At 48.4% G+C, this 16,856-nt stretch overlaps 1 protein-coding gene across 4 annotated transcripts in view; it reads left to right on the top strand.

Annotated features, from left to right (window-relative positions):
- FGF13 (fibroblast growth factor 13) overlaps positions 1-16,856 on the top strand; it is a 464,013-nt gene that overhangs the window by 18,709 nt on the left and 428,448 nt on the right. For 2 of the 4 annotated variants that reach the window (XM_074359697.1, XM_074359694.1), the window contains exons 1-2: positions 3,416-3,581; positions 4,746-4,964. In XM_074359697.1, the coding sequence (XP_074215798.1) occupies positions 4,916-4,964 (49 nt within the window). In that variant the 5' untranslated portion in view covers positions 3,416-3,581; positions 4,746-4,915. Of the gene's footprint in view, positions 1-3,415; positions 3,582-3,944; positions 4,073-4,745; positions 4,965-16,856 lie in introns of those variants that run through there. The other 2 variants (XM_074359696.1, XM_074359695.1) reach the window with 2 other exon arrangements.

The raw sequence follows: 16,856 nt of genomic DNA, 5'->3' as shown, positions 1-16,856 counted from the left end.
CATCCTAAGAGGGCCAGGCAGAAGCTGCATGGCCTTCTGTAACCTAGCCTGAAATGAATAGAGCATTGCTCCCGCCATACCCTATAGACTGAAGCGGCGGCCAGCCACCCAGAATCAAGGGGACTAGGCCTAATGCTCACCTCGCAGTGGCCGTGTCACGCTCACATCTTTGTAGATGATTTTACCCAGCGCTTATGTCACACAGATTCAGTTCACACCTGATTCTGATAGAAAGCCATCGTAAATCATGACGCCGATAAACACTGTAGGCTTTGAATCAGAAATGGATCCTTTCAGGGCGCTAGCATTTGGATCTCAAAATTCAGATTGCCAAGATAGGAACTTAAAAATTAAAGTTACTTCCAACTCCCAGACTTGGCCCACCGGGCCCTTCTTTATCTCGAGTACCCCGGCTGGAAGTGTAGCTTTTGCCAGGCTGCCTCCTTCTGAACCAGCTTCCTCTGTGAAGTGTTTTCACAAAGGAAAAACACATTTGGTCCAGTGAGAAGCCATCTTGTCACTGAACCGTCTAATTTGGTGGTTCCTGATGACAACGGCTCTGCACTCAGCCAGTCCAAATCTGCCAGGAAAAAGCCCTAAGTGTATCTGTACTCCGTGGCCCCACTCACCCTCACTTTACCCTCCAGCACAGACAATGGAACCGCATGGCATCTTGCCCAGAAGCATTGCTCAGAGCTGCTGGAGGATGAGCAAATGTGGAATCCAGAGGCTGGTGTCTTGAGGCATCTGGGGACTGGCATGAAATAGACACCAGGGAGATGGTAGGGCCAAGAGGATGAGACTTTCAGGACCTTTTCCACTTTTCTGCCGAAGACTCAAGCCTCGGCTCTTTCCTTCAGAAAACAACCTGGCCCTCTTTAGAGGCATGACCATGTGGCCTTTTGTTTTAAAATATTGCTTTAGTTCCAGGACTGAGTTACTTGACTACACATGGTCACCCCTGTATCCCATTTTGTAGCCGGTATATGGAGTTCTCTCTCATAGAAGGGGCAGAGACCGGACAGATGGTACCATTTGACCATAGTGACAAAGCAGACAGGAGAGAAGGGATTAGAGGGTGCAAACTGCTAGACTGAAAGTGAAGGAACTTCTACCTCTGTGGGACGGGGCAGAAGAAGTACCACAGACTCAGCTCAGGCTTTATTGAGATGCTTCAAGACTGAGTCTGTCTGGCGGTGGGGAAACGAACACCCTCTGAATGCCCTCACACAGATGTCCAATCTTCTTGCCAATCATCCCAAAATACCAAGGAGCTTGTGGGCTGGATGCTGGAGCGTGCCTTTTTCTGAGCAGGTACCAACAACATTCTGTTCATATGAAACATCTCACAGGGCTTTGAGCAAGGGAAAGCCTCTACGCCTTTCACAAAAGAAGCTGCCTGTGACCTCCCCAAGCAGGGTCTTCAGAAGCTTTGTTTAGATGAAATTGCTTGTTCTGGCCCTTGAATATTCATAATCCTTGGTATCTGGCGTGAATGCCTTTATGACGTCATTGATTTGCCCCTGTGTGGACACACATCACTATATTGTTCTTGTATGAGGTGTCTGTTTTCTTTCTCTTCTGATTATTTCTTTTGCAGAATGGTTTATGGTGAAGAAAAACACTTAATTTTACTGGTTTGTGTTCATGGACAGACAGACTCCACTAATGCCCCTAAACAGACATCTCTTCAACTTGCCTCAATCATATTAACTAACCTAGGTTTAGTCATATGTTAAGTATTACTGTCCTTCCAGGAACAAGTTGAATCTGGCTTCCAGCTGGAAGTTGCCCTTGTTGGAGGTACCACTGGTGATAGGGCACGGGAGGTGGGGATGTCTTATCTGTGCAGAGAACTTCCCTGGAAATTTTAACATGTCAGGGAAGCTGAGGCACTCAGGATGGACACCATGCTTAATAACCCCCAAGACAGAGACCGATCCTTTTCCCAAAAGAGGGTCTTGTTGCTTACTGGGGTTAGGTAGACAAAGCAAATGTTATGTGTGCACAAGAGAGGAGTGCGTGCGTGCGTGCGTGTGTGTGTGTGTTTGTGCAGAGTTAAGGGAGTTTGAAAAGACTTACGGGTTTAGGATTGGCAGATAGAGCCAGTGAAAATGTGTTTCCACCTTCCTTTCTAACAGACTGATAGGAGTGAGTGTCGAGATACCATGTGGTCTAAGCAAAGAGCACTGAAGACAGACCCACCTGATTTCCTATCCTGGCTCTCCTAGTTTTTTTTTTAATCCAGGCTCTTCATTTAGCAGCGACCTGAGTGACCTCTGGGCAAGTTACCCCTCTAAGCCTCAGTCTCCTCATTTGTAAAATGCAAATAACACTTCCTAGGACGATTGTGAAGATGAAATAAGATAATGGTGCTTGGCACAGGGTAGGTGCTATATCCGTGGTAACTGACTATTATTGGGTGTAAACTGAGGACTCCTTCCCCTGTTCCCCTTCATCTTTCCTCTAAACCCACCTCAGTTTCTACCCCATTTGAATTCTGGTCATTTGAAGAGAAATTTCTTCTTTTCCAGAGTACTGATATTAATGATCTAAACTTGGGTTAGATAATCACATTGTGTCATCAACCTCCAGATTATTAGATATTATTTACAAGAAAAATAGGCCTGGAGTTCCTTCCAGACCAAGGACAGAGGCTGCAAATTGAATTTACAGGGTTGCCGACCTTTAGACCCGGGCTGGAGGCAGGGGCAGCCCACTCTCCTGGTCTTGAAAGCCACAGCAGGCTCTTGTAATTGAGTTACCGCCTGGGATTCAGTAGGACTAATCCATCTATATAATTTCTTCGCCTGGCTTAATGCCATTAAGGAAACCGAATTAAGGAGCGGGTGGAGTTGAGTGGGACTAGGGGAAACGGATTTTCTGCATGGGAGTCGCTGCCCATCTCCACCGCCCGGCTGGAGCCTGTGGTCTGATTAATGGACAGCTCTGAGGACCAGTCCTGCCAGCGGCCACCCCAGTCCCTCAGCAGAGCTCTGGGCTTCAGGGTATCCGCGCGCGGAGAAGGGCCGTCGCGGAAAGGGATTCCCAGGACGTCTCAGGGTTACCCTGTCCCCCCTTATCTTTCCCTGGCACTTTCTCCTTCCCCATCCGCCTCCTTCTTGTATGATTTCTGAGCAGTTTTCCTCCTAGTTCAAATCTTCAGGGACCTTCCCTGTTTTGTCAGTAGTGTGCCCCAGGCGACATGTCGAACCCGTCAATCCTTCTCCAGCGCTCGCTCCTAGTCCCACCTCACTCCGTTTGCCTGGGGTGGGCCATCCTGGGTGATGGGCCATCCTGGGTGGTGGGCACTCCGCGCCTAGTTTGCCAACCAGAGCGACCAGCCCTAGGAGGAGGGGCCTGCGTGCGGGGGTGGGGGTGGGGATGGGGGTGGGAGGTGGCATCCGCCGCGGTCAGTTTCACTCTCTGCCCTACTGACACCCGGATCCCAGCGCGCCCTTCTCACGGAGAACCCGGCTATCTCAACTTGGGCGGCTGGCTGGAGGCGAGGAGTCGCTGACTCCTGGACTGAGATTTCACCGCTCGGTGCAGGCACTTGCCAACAGCGGAGTCCCCAAAGTGTAGGTGGCGACCAGCGCGGGCCCGAGCAGCGCGGCGGGGAAGGCGGGCGCCGGGATCGGAGGGAGGTGACGGGGGCTGGAGGGTGGCTGGGGGCGCCAGGCTTCGATCTCGGCGGCCCACGGTGCGAGTCCGCTCCGGCGGCGCCCGCGGGCCCTGCCTGCCCCAGAGGGGGCCGGGGGACGCCCGGCCGACACGCCAGCCGGCACTCCGCTGGGCTCGCGGGGGTTCTGCCAACCCGCGGCTGACGTCGGCGCGCCCCTGCCGAGCTCTCCTTTTACTACAGCCCGCAGGCGGCTTTGTGCCGGCCCCGCCCCCGCCGGCCCCCGCCCCCCGCGAGCCCACACCTTGCCGCTTATATAGAATGCGCCGCCGCGCCGATTCGCGGCTCTCTGGGACCCGCGAGTTCTTTGGAAGGAGAGCGCGAGCGAGGGAGCGGGCGAGCTCCGAGGGGGTGTGGGTGTAGAGGGTGAGAGAGAGAGAGAGAGAGCAGGTAAGGGCCACCGGTTCTCGCTACTCCGCCCGCCAGCAATTCGGGATCCCCCTTGGGCAAAATTATAGGAACCTGAAAATTGGTTCAGCAGAAAACAAGAGGCGACCCTCCCCTCTCGCTTCGCCGGCGAGGAGCTGCGCGGCTCTGCGGTGTAACAGGCTCACACGTTGCTCATCACATGTTCAAACATTTCCCTTTCGGGGAGGCTCGTTATTTTTAAGTGAATATTTTCGTCTTTGTTTTGATTTTTTTTTAAACCTTCCTCGGGGTTTTATTTCGATGGAGTTGGCGGCCCAAAGCGGATGGGGAGAGGCGGGGGAAGCAACCCGCCGGCGCGCGGGCAGCCCACCCAGGCAACTCCCCGTGCGGCCCGCGCCGGCCCAGCGAGCGGTCAGCGCGGAGCCCCGGAAGGCCGGCGGCCGAGCCGGGGAGTCCCGGCCGCACCTCTCGGCGGCCCCCGGGGTGGCGACCGCAGCTCTCCGCGGGCGGGCGGGTGGGCAGGAGCGGCGGGCGCGGGCGCGGAGGGAGCGCCGCGCCGCTTTGTCTCTGCACTTCTGGAGCCAGGCGAGCGGCTCCTCCCGCGGCCGGCCGCTCGGGCTCGCGGCGGCTACGGCGGCGGCGGCGGCGGCGGCTCCTCCTTCACCCCTCTCCTTTCCTCCCCACTCTCTCGTAGGCAGCGGCGGCGGCGGCGGCGGCAGCGCTGGGGAAAAGCGGATTCCGCCCGGAGCAACACCGAGGGGAGCTCGCGGTCGCGACTTGCCGCCTTAAGCACTCTCCCAAGTCCCGCCCGCTCGGCGAGGACTTCCGTCTCCTGGCCGAACCTTGTCAAGCAAGCTGGGATCTATGAGTGGAAAGGTGACCAAGCCCAAAGAGGAGAAAGATGCTTCTAAGGGTAAGCCCGCCCGCTTCCCTTCCCTTGGTTGCCCTCGCACCCTCGCGTGCGCGCCGCCCTCCGGCGGCTCCCGGCCTCCCTCCCGGAGCCTAAGCCGCCTGTGACCTCTGCGACCCGGGGCGAGAAGGAGGGGGGGAGGGAAGGCGGGCCGCTGGGGTGGCGGGGGGTCTGGGTTTGCACCACTTTCCCTCCTTCCTCGTGAAACTGTCGCCCCGCGAGTGCCTCCAGCCTCTTCCACTCCCCCTCTGGACGCACCGGGGTGGCGCTGCGAGCAGACGAAGCTGCTGCAGCCCCGAGCGCCGGGAACAGCGCTGCCTGCTACCGGCCGGCTGCCCCTCCGAGCGAGTGTCTGTGTGTGCGTGAGTGTGCATATGTGTGCTGCGCGGGTGCAACACGGTGACATACTCAGGAATCTGCCCCATTAGAACCCAAGCTCGAATCCACTTGCAACACCCTCTCCCCGCCCCCAATGCAAACAAAGAGCCTGGCCGAGACGCAAAACCCCTCCCCCCACGCTCCTTTCCCCCTCACGCCCCCTACTCCCCAACTCTCTCCGTCCCCTCCCCAGAAGGCAGGAGCTTGCCACCTTCGACACGCCGCGTGCAAAAGTGAGCAATCCCGGTGCCCCGGCGCCGCCCGCGCTGCGCCTCGGCAGCGCAGCCAAGCCCCGGGAGAACAAAGGCTCTTGTCCCCTGGCCACTAGTGCCCAGAGGGAGCGGGCCTCCGCGAGAGGGAGAGAGTCCCCTCCCTCCGCTCTCGGGGGGTTAGCCCCCTTGCTCGCGGCGCCCGGCCACCGGTCCCCTGGAGAGCGCTTCTCGGCCTGGGGCCTCCCTCCGGCGGGTTGGAGAGGCGCAGCAGAGCAGGGCTCAGGCTGGGGAGAACTCAGAAGGAAGGGGCGCCCCCAGACCCCCACCAGTCCTAGCCATCGCCTTGCTGAGGACCTGGCTTGGCTCCGGAATGTAAACTGGAGATAGCATCCTTGGAGACCTTGGTGCAGAGAGAGGCACAGAGAGGGGGTGTGGTAGAGCAGTGGGGAAACCGCAGGTGCCTTAGGTGCCAGTGTCCGGAATGGCCACAGAGCAGAGCAGGCGCCGGAGTGGGCTGGACCGGCCCTGAGGGCCCCACGCACGCTTGACCGCAGCGACCCATGCCGAGTCCACGCTGCTGCAGAAGTGGGGCTGCAGTGGGGGGAGCCCCAGCTTTCGTTCCCGGGGCTCCAGTTCTTCCTTGAGCCCTGGGGCTCCTTTCCCTCCCACTGCTTTCCCCCTTCCCTTTTCTCATCTCCTCCTCGCGTCTCCCCATCTCTCCGAGCTTTCTTTCCCGGGAGATTCTAGGGCAGCGTCAGCCCTCCCCCGCGGAAAGTTGTCAAAGTCTTCAGCTCAGGGCCTTTATCCTTGTTTCTAAATGGAGCCGGTTTTCTTCCAACTAGGCGAAGCGTCGACGGGAGGCGCGAGGAGTTTGTGGGGGAGGGGGGTTAGATCTGTTGTCCGAAGGGTCAGTGTTGCCGTTGACCTGCCACAAGACTCGAGTTCAGCCCCTTCGCACCCACTCCTACCTGCTGGCGCACAGATTAACTGAAACAGTTGCCCGGAAAGTAGAACTCTTGCTATACATTTCCAGAGCTTTCCTTCTCCTTGCGAGTTTAAACAGGCATTCATTTAAGAAAAAGTGACTTCCGGGTCATTAGAAGGTTTTGTTTTCCATAGAGGGCCCGGAAAGGTAAATGGAACTTTGGTAGCATCAAATTGATCTAGGCATCTGAGAGTGTTTCAAGTTTGTTTCTGGAACTTTGGTCCCTGATTTCCATCAGGTGGTTACCTAAGGTTTAATTTCAGGCTACCTTTGGAAGGACCCTGAAACCAAATTCATTCATAGAAAGTGAGATGCTGTTTTTGGAATATACTTTGTAATTGTCCAGAACAGTAATAACAAGCCTGGAAACATTAGGACAAGTTTCTGTAACTCAATAATGAAAAATTTTACTAGGTGTATGTCCTAATATTTTCTTAAGTTGACTCACTTGTCACATTTGAAACCGAATACCTCTCTGTAGGAATTGTGTAATTAGCATTTGGAATTATGGTTGTAATTAGAATAAATTAAAGTAATTTTACAAGGCAACTTTTAAGAAGGGAGTTTACTTTCCTGAGGAGATGGGAATCTTACGGCTGCTAAGAGCCCCATTTCTGCCTTTCTGTTGGTTGTTGAATTTAGAGCATTTTCAAAATGGAATGCCTGATAGCCCTTAATATTTTACCTTTTCAAGTATGTTGTCTTATGTGACTAAATCTTAAAGACTACTTTTTATGTTAAAGATGAACGATACCAATTCTATTTATATTTTTAAGCACTAAAGTTTATTGACCATATTCATGAAGAGGTTTGGTTATTTACAAATTTCCTATGTATAAGTCACTTTTGGATTTTTTTAAGCTAAGTGACTCGAACACACTGTGGGCAACATAGGATACAGGACTGAACCTTTAATAGGTACTTTGAGTATACACAATTTTGAACAATGGTGTGACAAATGACTGAATCAAGTCAAATAATTTATTAACAGTTTGAATGAATTTCATAATCCGTTTCAAAAGCTTACTGCTCGTTTAAATTTGGCCTCGCACCCCATCAATTGGGGTTTAAGCCCACAGCCTATCATAACTGTTTGGAAGATTATCAGAGTACAGGTTCCTTGAGTTTTTAGAGCACAGGAAGTAGGTAATCAGTAAGCTGCTTTGTGATGCTTAATGAAATAGAGCTATGAGAGCATGTAAATTGCTCATTTTCTTTATAAATGACATTTTCTTCAACTCATTGAAGTTAAGACCACTGACGGACAGACAGTGAATGATCTTTTTGATAACCTTTTCAATAACATAGCCAGACAAGATAGATGGCCCTCTTTGGGAGGTGGGGATGGGAATCTTGATTTTATTTGAAACTATTAAAATGGCCTCTTGTGCAGCAAATCATCTTTCGTGTATTTATTTAGGCATTGCATAAACTTTTCAATTGGCAGATGTAAATGTAGTTTGGGGCACTCAGCTCCCGAACAGGAGGACCTATTTCCATTTTAGGGAAGAAGAAAGCATAACATTTGTTTGTTCAAGCAGATACTCGCTTAGCTTTGACTCACTCTTCTCTACCTTGTCACTTAAGATCTTTTCAGCAGTTATCTGTTGGAAAAGCACTCAGTTAAGGCTGTGTGTCTGGTTTACTGCAACTGTGTTCCTGTGGCATTCGGAAAACGTGTAGCCTGTTACAGATAAAACCCAATCGTTTGTGGATTGAGTGAAAATGCTAGCCAATTCTCGATTTCAAAATTGTCTGGGTTTGTAGCCACCTGTTTGGAGTTGCGTGTGTTTTTTTCTGGCAACCCCTTCCCTTGTGCTTAGCCAGAGAGCCATCATATCCAGGCAAGTTTCAAGGCCATGTGGGCTGTGGGTTCTCTCTGAGATGGTCAGCACTGGCGTCAGGCTGGCTTTCTCCTGGCTGCCTTGTGATGGAGGACAGTTCCATGCTTAGTCCAAGAAGCCAGCCACTTACACAGCTGTTGGCTGTAAGGGATTACGGTGCCCACGTGTAATTATGGGCATAACTCATTTTCAGCTCACTTCCTGGCCTTTTCCAATAGTATCTCTAACCATACCGAAGAAAGACAGGGCATTGTGGTCAGGCAGCCGACATATCAAGTCTTGAACCCTGAATGCCATTCCAACAGCTCTTCTTGGTCTTGGTGGATTACTGCAGTTGCTTCCGTCAAGGCTTTCTCAGGCTTGGGCCAGGCAAAGCAGGTGTTCACAGATATTTCACCCACAAGAAATCATGACTTTGGTGACCTCTTATTAAAAACTAACAGTCATAATCTCCCTATTACTCACGTAGGGACTTGTTTTTTCACCTGGTGCATAAATCATCGTGGACCAGTGTGGTTTTATGGCATGTCATAAGCCCCATATTTTCTTTTTTGCTGAAGATGGTGGTGAGTGAGGCAGTGTGGCCAGAGAAACCTCCAATCAGAAATGTTAGTCTGTTCTAGATCTCTAATCAGAAATGTGAAGTCTGTTCTCAGGGATAGGTGCAGAAGACCAGTGCACAATGGCTCCAAATCCTCTTTATTATTATTTCCAGTGTTGGGCAGCTTCTTTACTGACAGGCTGGAGCAAGTGGGGGCAATTTGGGATACGGGTTAGGGGTGCTATATCTTCTCTCTTAGTTCTGCATCTTCTAAGTCTCTCTCCAGTACAGTTCAAATCGTTAAAAAGGGGTTAGGATGCGTCCTTGGGCTGGAGAGGTGAGTGAGGTTGGAATGGGAATGGATGTTGCAGGATGGGTGAGAGGCAGAGAGTGAGCTGTGAGGTTGTGGTCCACGCCTAGGGCAGGGAAATGTATGGTGGCCTTGAGAACAGGAATCAGGGTTTGGGTGGTATACGCTGGAGGGCTGATTTGTTAGGCAGTCAGTAGGGAGACGAAATTGTTAACATCCCAGGTCTCTTTGCAGCTGTGCTGTTTTATGTTCAAATCAACTCCTCATTCTGGGAATTACAATCAACACAGACAAACCAGAATGTGTTGCAGCTCTTCAAATATATCCAATAACAGGGCTTTCTAGTGTCTGCTTCATTATGGCTTATATTTTTGGAGTTGAGAAATTTGAAAGGAATAGAAGGTAATTGCTAAGATTAAACAATTCAAGGAGGAGAAAAAGAAATCCATGAATTAAAGTATGGCGGGTGGAGGGGATCCTACATGTCTGTTACCTTCCTAAGTGTAACATGATCTTTGAAATGCGAAGATTGGGCACATAATACAGTTTTAGCAATTAGTAGAGAAGACAAATCATTGTCTACAGTCACCAATTTATATTTCCCTATCCAGAAGATCCAGAAGACATGTTAGCAGCAGGAATTTTCAGCACAGGCTGAGGAGTGGGCTTGAGGCTCGTTGTCCTGTATAGGGCGGTTCATCCTAGTCAGTCCTCACCAACTTGAAATGTAGCGTATGGATTTGTGATATACCAGTTCCACAGACTCACTTGAATCAGATTTCTGACATTTTTAAAGATGGCATTTTATCACCTTGGTGAATGCCACATCTTGATGAAATATCTCTTAGGGGTGTGGATTTCTGGGCAAATGGCACTAATTTCCTAAAGAAAGTGAAATAGTACATAGTGATCATTATGATCACCACTCCAGCCTACAGGTCTAATTTCTCCTTGAATTGGATGGCCTTCTCTAAAGCCATGTTTTCCAGGGTATTAATCCTGAAAAGAGGGGTTTTATTTTAGAAAAGAGAGAAGTTCTTGATTCTTGGGGCACAATGGAAATGTGAAGGACTGTTTTTTTAGGGATTTGGGTTTGCAATAAACATGAAGCCTACATTGCAATGACTGTAGGTTGAGATGGCTGTAAAGCTGTTCTCTTGCCCTACTCCTGCCTCTGCCCTTGTAAATTACTTTTAGCATTGATTTTCAAATGGAAATGGTCTTAGTGTCACTGGCTAATGACCTTCCCCACAGGGGAAGGGCAGAGGGTAGGAGGTGTCCTTGCTGATTCTTAACTCTGGCAACACCCTTAGCTCCTGTGGGTGTAAGGTTTAGGTTGACATTCTAGGGGGTGCATTGGGGTCCGGCTGAGCTGAGTCGTTTGCTTCGCTTGTCTGCTCTCAGCCTTCTGCAAAGACTTCATATTTCATTCCGACAATCACTGGCCCAAAGGAATTCTCAGGTATACATGCCTGTTCTTTCTGGATAGTAGGGCCTGGGAAGAAAGAAAAAATCTGGCAAAAGGCAGGCCTGGTCAGAGGCCAAATTATAAAAGAGTTAATAAAAAAACATTTGTATGAGTCCAATTTCCTCTTGTGTAATTGAAGATTATACATAGTAATGTGCACACATCTTAAGTGTGCATCTCAATGACTTTTGACAAATGTTTGCACCCACATAATCAGCACCAAAATTATGATCTAGAATATTTTCATCATCCCAGAAAGTTTTCCTGTGTTTCTTATCTTTCCCCCTTAAAAGTCAACTACTATTTTGGTTTCTATCATCATACTGTAGTTTTGCCTGTATTGAATTGACTAGAAATGGAATCACGCAGAATGCACTCTTTGTCTCTGAGACCTCGCCCTCTCTCAGGTCAGCATGTTTTCTTTCCTGGTTGACACGCCTTCTCTTTGTCTTGTCCTCAGATTTCTGGGAAGACCCCCGCCTCCACCCTGCCCCACGCTAGGGCACTCAGTAGGGTCTTGTACTGGGCAGGCTCATAAGGAGTAATTTGTTGAATGATCTAGGCCAGGTAGGGAATTCCTTTAAGCCGCGGTATGTTTTATTCATCATTTAATAACAATAACAATAATGATAGCTACTATCATTATCATTATTATAGTAGCTTCTAAATTACCAAGCACTATTTACTAGGCATGCGTTATTTTTACATACATCTCATTTAATCCACATGACAGCCAAATGAAGTAGTGATTAGTATTTATGGACTTCAGGGATGAGAAAATTGAAGTTTAGGGAGATTATGTAGCTTGTATGAGGTCACACAGCTAGTGGGTTGCAAATTACTAGCACAGTGCCTGGCATTGAACTAAGGATTGTCAGAGACAGAGCTTTAACTTTAACTCCAAGGAATTAGTGTCAATGATTGACTTTCTGACAGATAAATTGGGGAAGTCACTTCGATTGGGGTCCTAAAAATAGTTTTTCTGAGCACTTACTATATGCCAGGGATTGACGTGAAATACCTTAATGGATTCATAACAATCTATCCAAGATGGATAGACATACTACTATTATTTGCATTTGACAAAAAACTGAGTCTCAGGGGTTGAGACCAGCCTGAGGCCACTCAGCTTAAGTGGTGGAGCGAGGGTTTGAGCCAGGTTTGACCGACTTCAAATGTACCTCTTAACCGCCGTATTATACTGCCTCCCTAGGCAACACAGGCCATTCTTTTCTAATCCAGGTTTGCACAAGGACAAAATTTCCTCCTGTTTGTCAGTGTGGACATGCTCAGGGAGAGTTAGCCTATACAGGCATAATTGCTCCAGGGCTGTGATCTTTGTATGATTCAGCCTAACAGATCTCTGAACATTTCTCAAGTGGCTTTTCCATACCAGGCACTGTGCCGGGCCCCGGGCATACAGAAATGAAAGAATCCCAGTCCTACCTTAGGGGTGCCCTTTCCTTCCTCTTTGGCCTTGGACAGTTTGACTTTATACTTTCCAATGTGCATCTCCCCTCACTTGGCCATGACTGTGACTTTCAAGATGTAAGCATCTGTCAGTTTGAAAATAATGGTATTTTCTCCCAGAACTGTGTCTGGGAGCTTGTTTCACCTGTATTCAAAAGATTACACTTCCTCTTAATTCACGACTGGGTAAAACTCCCAGTTGTTTACTTTTCTCCCATTACATGGCATATGCTTTCAGTCTGTCTCTGATCAGAATCATCTGTCTCATTTCCCTTCTCTTCCCCTCTCAGTCCTACCCTCTCCTCCCTCCCTCCCTTTCTCTCTACCTCCTTTTCTGCTTTTCTGCCCCCTCCTTTTCTCATCAACAGATGTCAGTGGTTTTCATTAACTGAATGGGGTTCCTTAGGGTATGCTGGGCTCATTGGAGGATTCTCAGTTCTGGATTTTCTCCCCTGATAGCCATATTAACTTCAGTAAAAGAAATTCCCCTCCTTAAAGTGTAACTCCATGGAAGAAGCTTTTCACTACTTATTATATAACTCATTTTAAATGGAAAAATAAAGTGCGAGCTTTATTTTTCATACTGTTTATGCTGCCTTCAGTTAGATAATATTTCCAAAAATATATCTTCTTAATAGAGACACAGGCCTTGAACGAGCATATTAATTATAGTTCTCAAAGTTAGGACTCATGTAGTGTTTCTCTGTGCTGCGGAACCTACGTTTAACAGATGCAATTAACAGTGGCGGGTCTATGGCATGGTTACAGGTAAGTTTAGTAACAAATGTGAGACCCACTTCTCAGATCCCTCCAAATTAGGTAGGTTGCGTTTCTACTGCTCTTGCACTGGGGGTGAGTAAACAGATCGAGCTCTTAAAATATTTATCTTGCTGTTAAAAGTAGAAGTAAACAACCTCAAGAAGGCAGGCTGAGCGCAGATCGTGAATATGCCTATAGATATTTTCAGAATCTTCTTTCAACCAGGACTTTGAAAGTATTGTGAGCTGACCTGCTTCTTTTGCCTTTGATTCTGTGTGTGTGTGCTGCTGGCCTCTCCCCTCGGGGGCTTTTTTGAACATTAAGACTTCCGAGAGCTCTTGGTTTTGCGCGTGGTTTTCGGAGCCATTCTCGGGGAAGCGGGACCAGCACTCCTCGCAGCTCTCGTTCCCGGGAGCATTTGTTTTCCGACCATGGGAACCGGACAGGAGCGCCCAACGGGCCGGTTAACCGGTGTCCGCCAGTCGCCGCGGATCTGGCAGGCGGGTTTATTACAAACCGGTGTGCTCATGAGCCTCGTGATGCGGCGGCTGCCGAAAAAAGAAACACGGAAAAGTTGTGTCACCGAAGGTGAAAGTTGGCGAAGAACGGCTCAGCGCCGGGCATGCATGACAAAGCCGCCTGCGGCCGGCGGCGGGCTTTGCCCATCCGCTCCCCCGGGTGCCCGCGGCCCGGCCGGCTCGTGCGGGGACGCCGCGGGGAGAGCGCGGCCGGAGGCGGGGTGGGTGGGTTGGGGGGGCGCCGGCGGGGCGGGCGGCTGCGCCCGGGCGAAGGGTCCGGGCGCCCGCGGGCTGCCCAGGGCCTTGCGGTCTCGACCACCCGCGCTTTGCCGCGGCTGGGAGGCGGCGTTAAGATGGTGGCGGGGGGCGGGGCCGGAGGAAGCGTGTCCTGTCCCCCGCCTCCCCACGCCAGCCATCGAGGCGCCCTTGCTCAGGATACACCTGACCCACCCGCTGGGGCCGCTGAAAGGCAGATAACCCATCAAAGCCTTGAAGTCAGGACTTGGCCGAACACCAGGGCTTTCTGCTTTCTCTGTCTTCTGGTCGATGCTAATTCGGTTTCAGCTGTTCAGAAAACCTAGGCTGCATCTTGAGCAGACCGCTCAGGACCGTTTTGTTTTTTATTTGTCTGCTTTTATATTGTTTATGTTTCGTGGCGTCGTTTTTTTTTTTTTTCCTCATTACAAAATAATGCATGTTTACTGGGGACGATTTGGAAAATCATAAAAGCATAGGGAAGAAAATTTCTCCCAAGGGTTGTCCTCCTAGGGTAACTTTTGGAAATTTTCCTTCCAGGCTTTTTTTCTCTGAATTTTATAATACAGACATACACATCTTTAAGCGTATATGTGGGATCATGCAGTAGATACTATCACCTGCTCTTTTTTTCGCAACATGTGAGAATGTTTTTCTATGTCATTAAATAATCTTCTACGCTGTCATTTTAGCGTGGGCACTGGATGTGGATTTGGGAGTGGCAAAGGAGAGATGATGATTTTGTGCCTGTGGTTGTGACAAGTTTTTCTCTACTGCCTTGAGAGCCTTCTCATTGGGCTCCACAAACATTATTTTATAAACAAACATATGAGTATGTGCATATATAAAGATACGTATATGCATGTATGGATCTGTAAATATAAAATTAAGTGCATGTAGACAAATATGCGTGTGTCTAAATAAATACACAAATATGCTTAGAGTAAATCCTGAAAGAATACTAAACGGAATCTGGGTGGCTGGCTTGTAGAAGATGTATAGAGGATGCATATGCGTATGTATATTTATTCGTAGCTTCTATTTTCTCTACAGTGGACGTATATGATATTCACGATGTAATAAAATTAACATAAACAATATATTGCTTATGAATTGTCTTCAAATTGACTTCTCTGCTCCAGCTCCCACCATTCCTTGATCAGGAACGGTCTACCTATTGTTTCTACATTTTGCGATCCTTCATGTCCAAGCTTAACCCACATCCTCTAGGAAGCCTCTCTTCCATCCTCCCTACAGGAAATGCTTACCCCCTGCACTGGGCTTCTCCGTTGCCCATCTGGCAATGGCCATAGGCTACTCTGGATAAATCTTATGATTAACTTTTCATCTGGTTATATTTTATCTCCCCAACTAGATTTTAACCTCAAGGGCCCTTTTCACAAAAGAGGTACTCGGGAAGTGTGTTTACTTAGCCATGACACTCAGCATCCTTCCTAGGTTTCTTTAAGTTGAAACTCCAAATCATATCATAAGCTCTTAGAATGACAGCAGCAATCCATCTGAATTTAATATTGCTCATTTAGTTTGGGGTATAATTTCTACAGTCGGTCATCTTCCATGTAAAAGAGGCTGCATGCTTAGAAGCATGGATTTGAGAGACTTGTATTCACATATAAGTTCCTCTGCTTAGGAACTTAATAAGCCTCTCCATGATGGAGATAGTTATATTTATCTCCCATGTGTATTTTAAAGATAGAATGAGATAATGTATGGATAATATACATAGAATTTGGTCAGTGGTGGTATTGATAATATTACTAAAATAGCGTTAGTAGTGATTTTCATATTGGTTATTCAAGTTAGAGAATTCTTATTTAACGGCTTGTTGGCTGTAGAAACAAATCTACAGATTCACACATCTGTCTGATAGTCATACTCCAATGTAATGGATTTTAGTTATTACAGTCGCTGGGGATGAGTTCCAGGACCCCCTCAGATACCAAAATCTGATGCTGACTCAACTTGTGCATGTGCTCCCAGTGTACTTTAGATCATCTCTAGATTACTTTTAAACTTAGAGCAATGTAAATGCCATGTAAGTAGTTGTAAATACAGTGTAAATGCTATGTAAATAGTTGCCTGCCTGTGGCAAATTCAAGTTTTGCTTTTTGGAACTTTCTGGAATTAAAAAAAATTCAATCCGTGGTTGATGTTGGTTGAATCCACAGATGCAGAATCTGTGGATCCAGAGCGCCTATTGAACTAATTCATGTATTAATGAATTCATCCGTTACTCAAATATTTGTTGAACCTCCTATGTGACAACAGTGAACAGAACAGATAATCATTTCTGCCTTCATAGAGCTGATATTTTGCAAGTTTACTTAGAGGAATCAGACTTTCAGTGCACAAAGCACTCTATCCCATGTTGGCGATATGTCCAGTAGTGAGTGACCTGGTGCCCATCTTAGCCATCCGGGCCCTAGCCAGTCCAAACTACCAAGGAGGGAACCTGGATGGAGTTGGGCACGGGTTATTGATCATTGGTCCGGGTTATTGATCATTGGTCCAGGGACCCTAGAGCTGAGATTCCTGCTTGGGCATCAGCATCGCCTCCCACCACGTGCATCCCCACCATGAGAATTTGATTCAGTAGATCTGAACATGGGGCTTAGGAACCCATATTGTTTATAAATCTCCTTAAGTGATTCTAATGTTCAGCCAATTAAGGGGCTTACTGCTCCTGAGCAGTGTTTCTCAAGCTTGTCGGAAGTTAACAATCACCTGTAGGATTTGTTTGAAAAAACAAAACAAAACAAAAAGAAAGGCTACCTCCTCCCCTTCATTTGCTGAATCAGAACTTTAGGAACAGAGTTTGGTAATGTGAATTGTAAACAAGCATCCGAGTGATTCTAATAATTGGGCAGGTTGGGGAAACATTGTACTAGAGACATCAGAGGGCCCCTAGAAATTAGGTGTAAATGTGTATTTTTCTGGTGATGTCATCCATATTCAACAAATTCTCAGAGGGTTCAGTACCCAAAAGAGCACTGAGGTCTGTGCCCAGCATTGTCGTCCATGAACCACCCATGTGCATTGGGTCCTCGGTTTTCCCACTGTTACGCATCTTCCATCTGCAGATGTTCTGTTTGGAAGCTTCCTTTCTCCATTTTTGCTCCTCTTTTCTCTGTTAT

The sequence above is a fragment of the Camelus bactrianus genome, chromosome X (genome assembly GCF_048773025.1).
Source record: "Camelus bactrianus isolate YW-2024 breed Bactrian camel chromosome X, ASM4877302v1, whole genome shotgun sequence".
NCBI classification, from domain to species: domain Eukaryota; kingdom Metazoa; phylum Chordata; class Mammalia; order Artiodactyla; family Camelidae; genus Camelus; species Camelus bactrianus.
The sequence above is the reverse complement of the archived record's forward strand: the minus strand, read 5'-3'. Positions and strand labels throughout refer to the sequence as shown.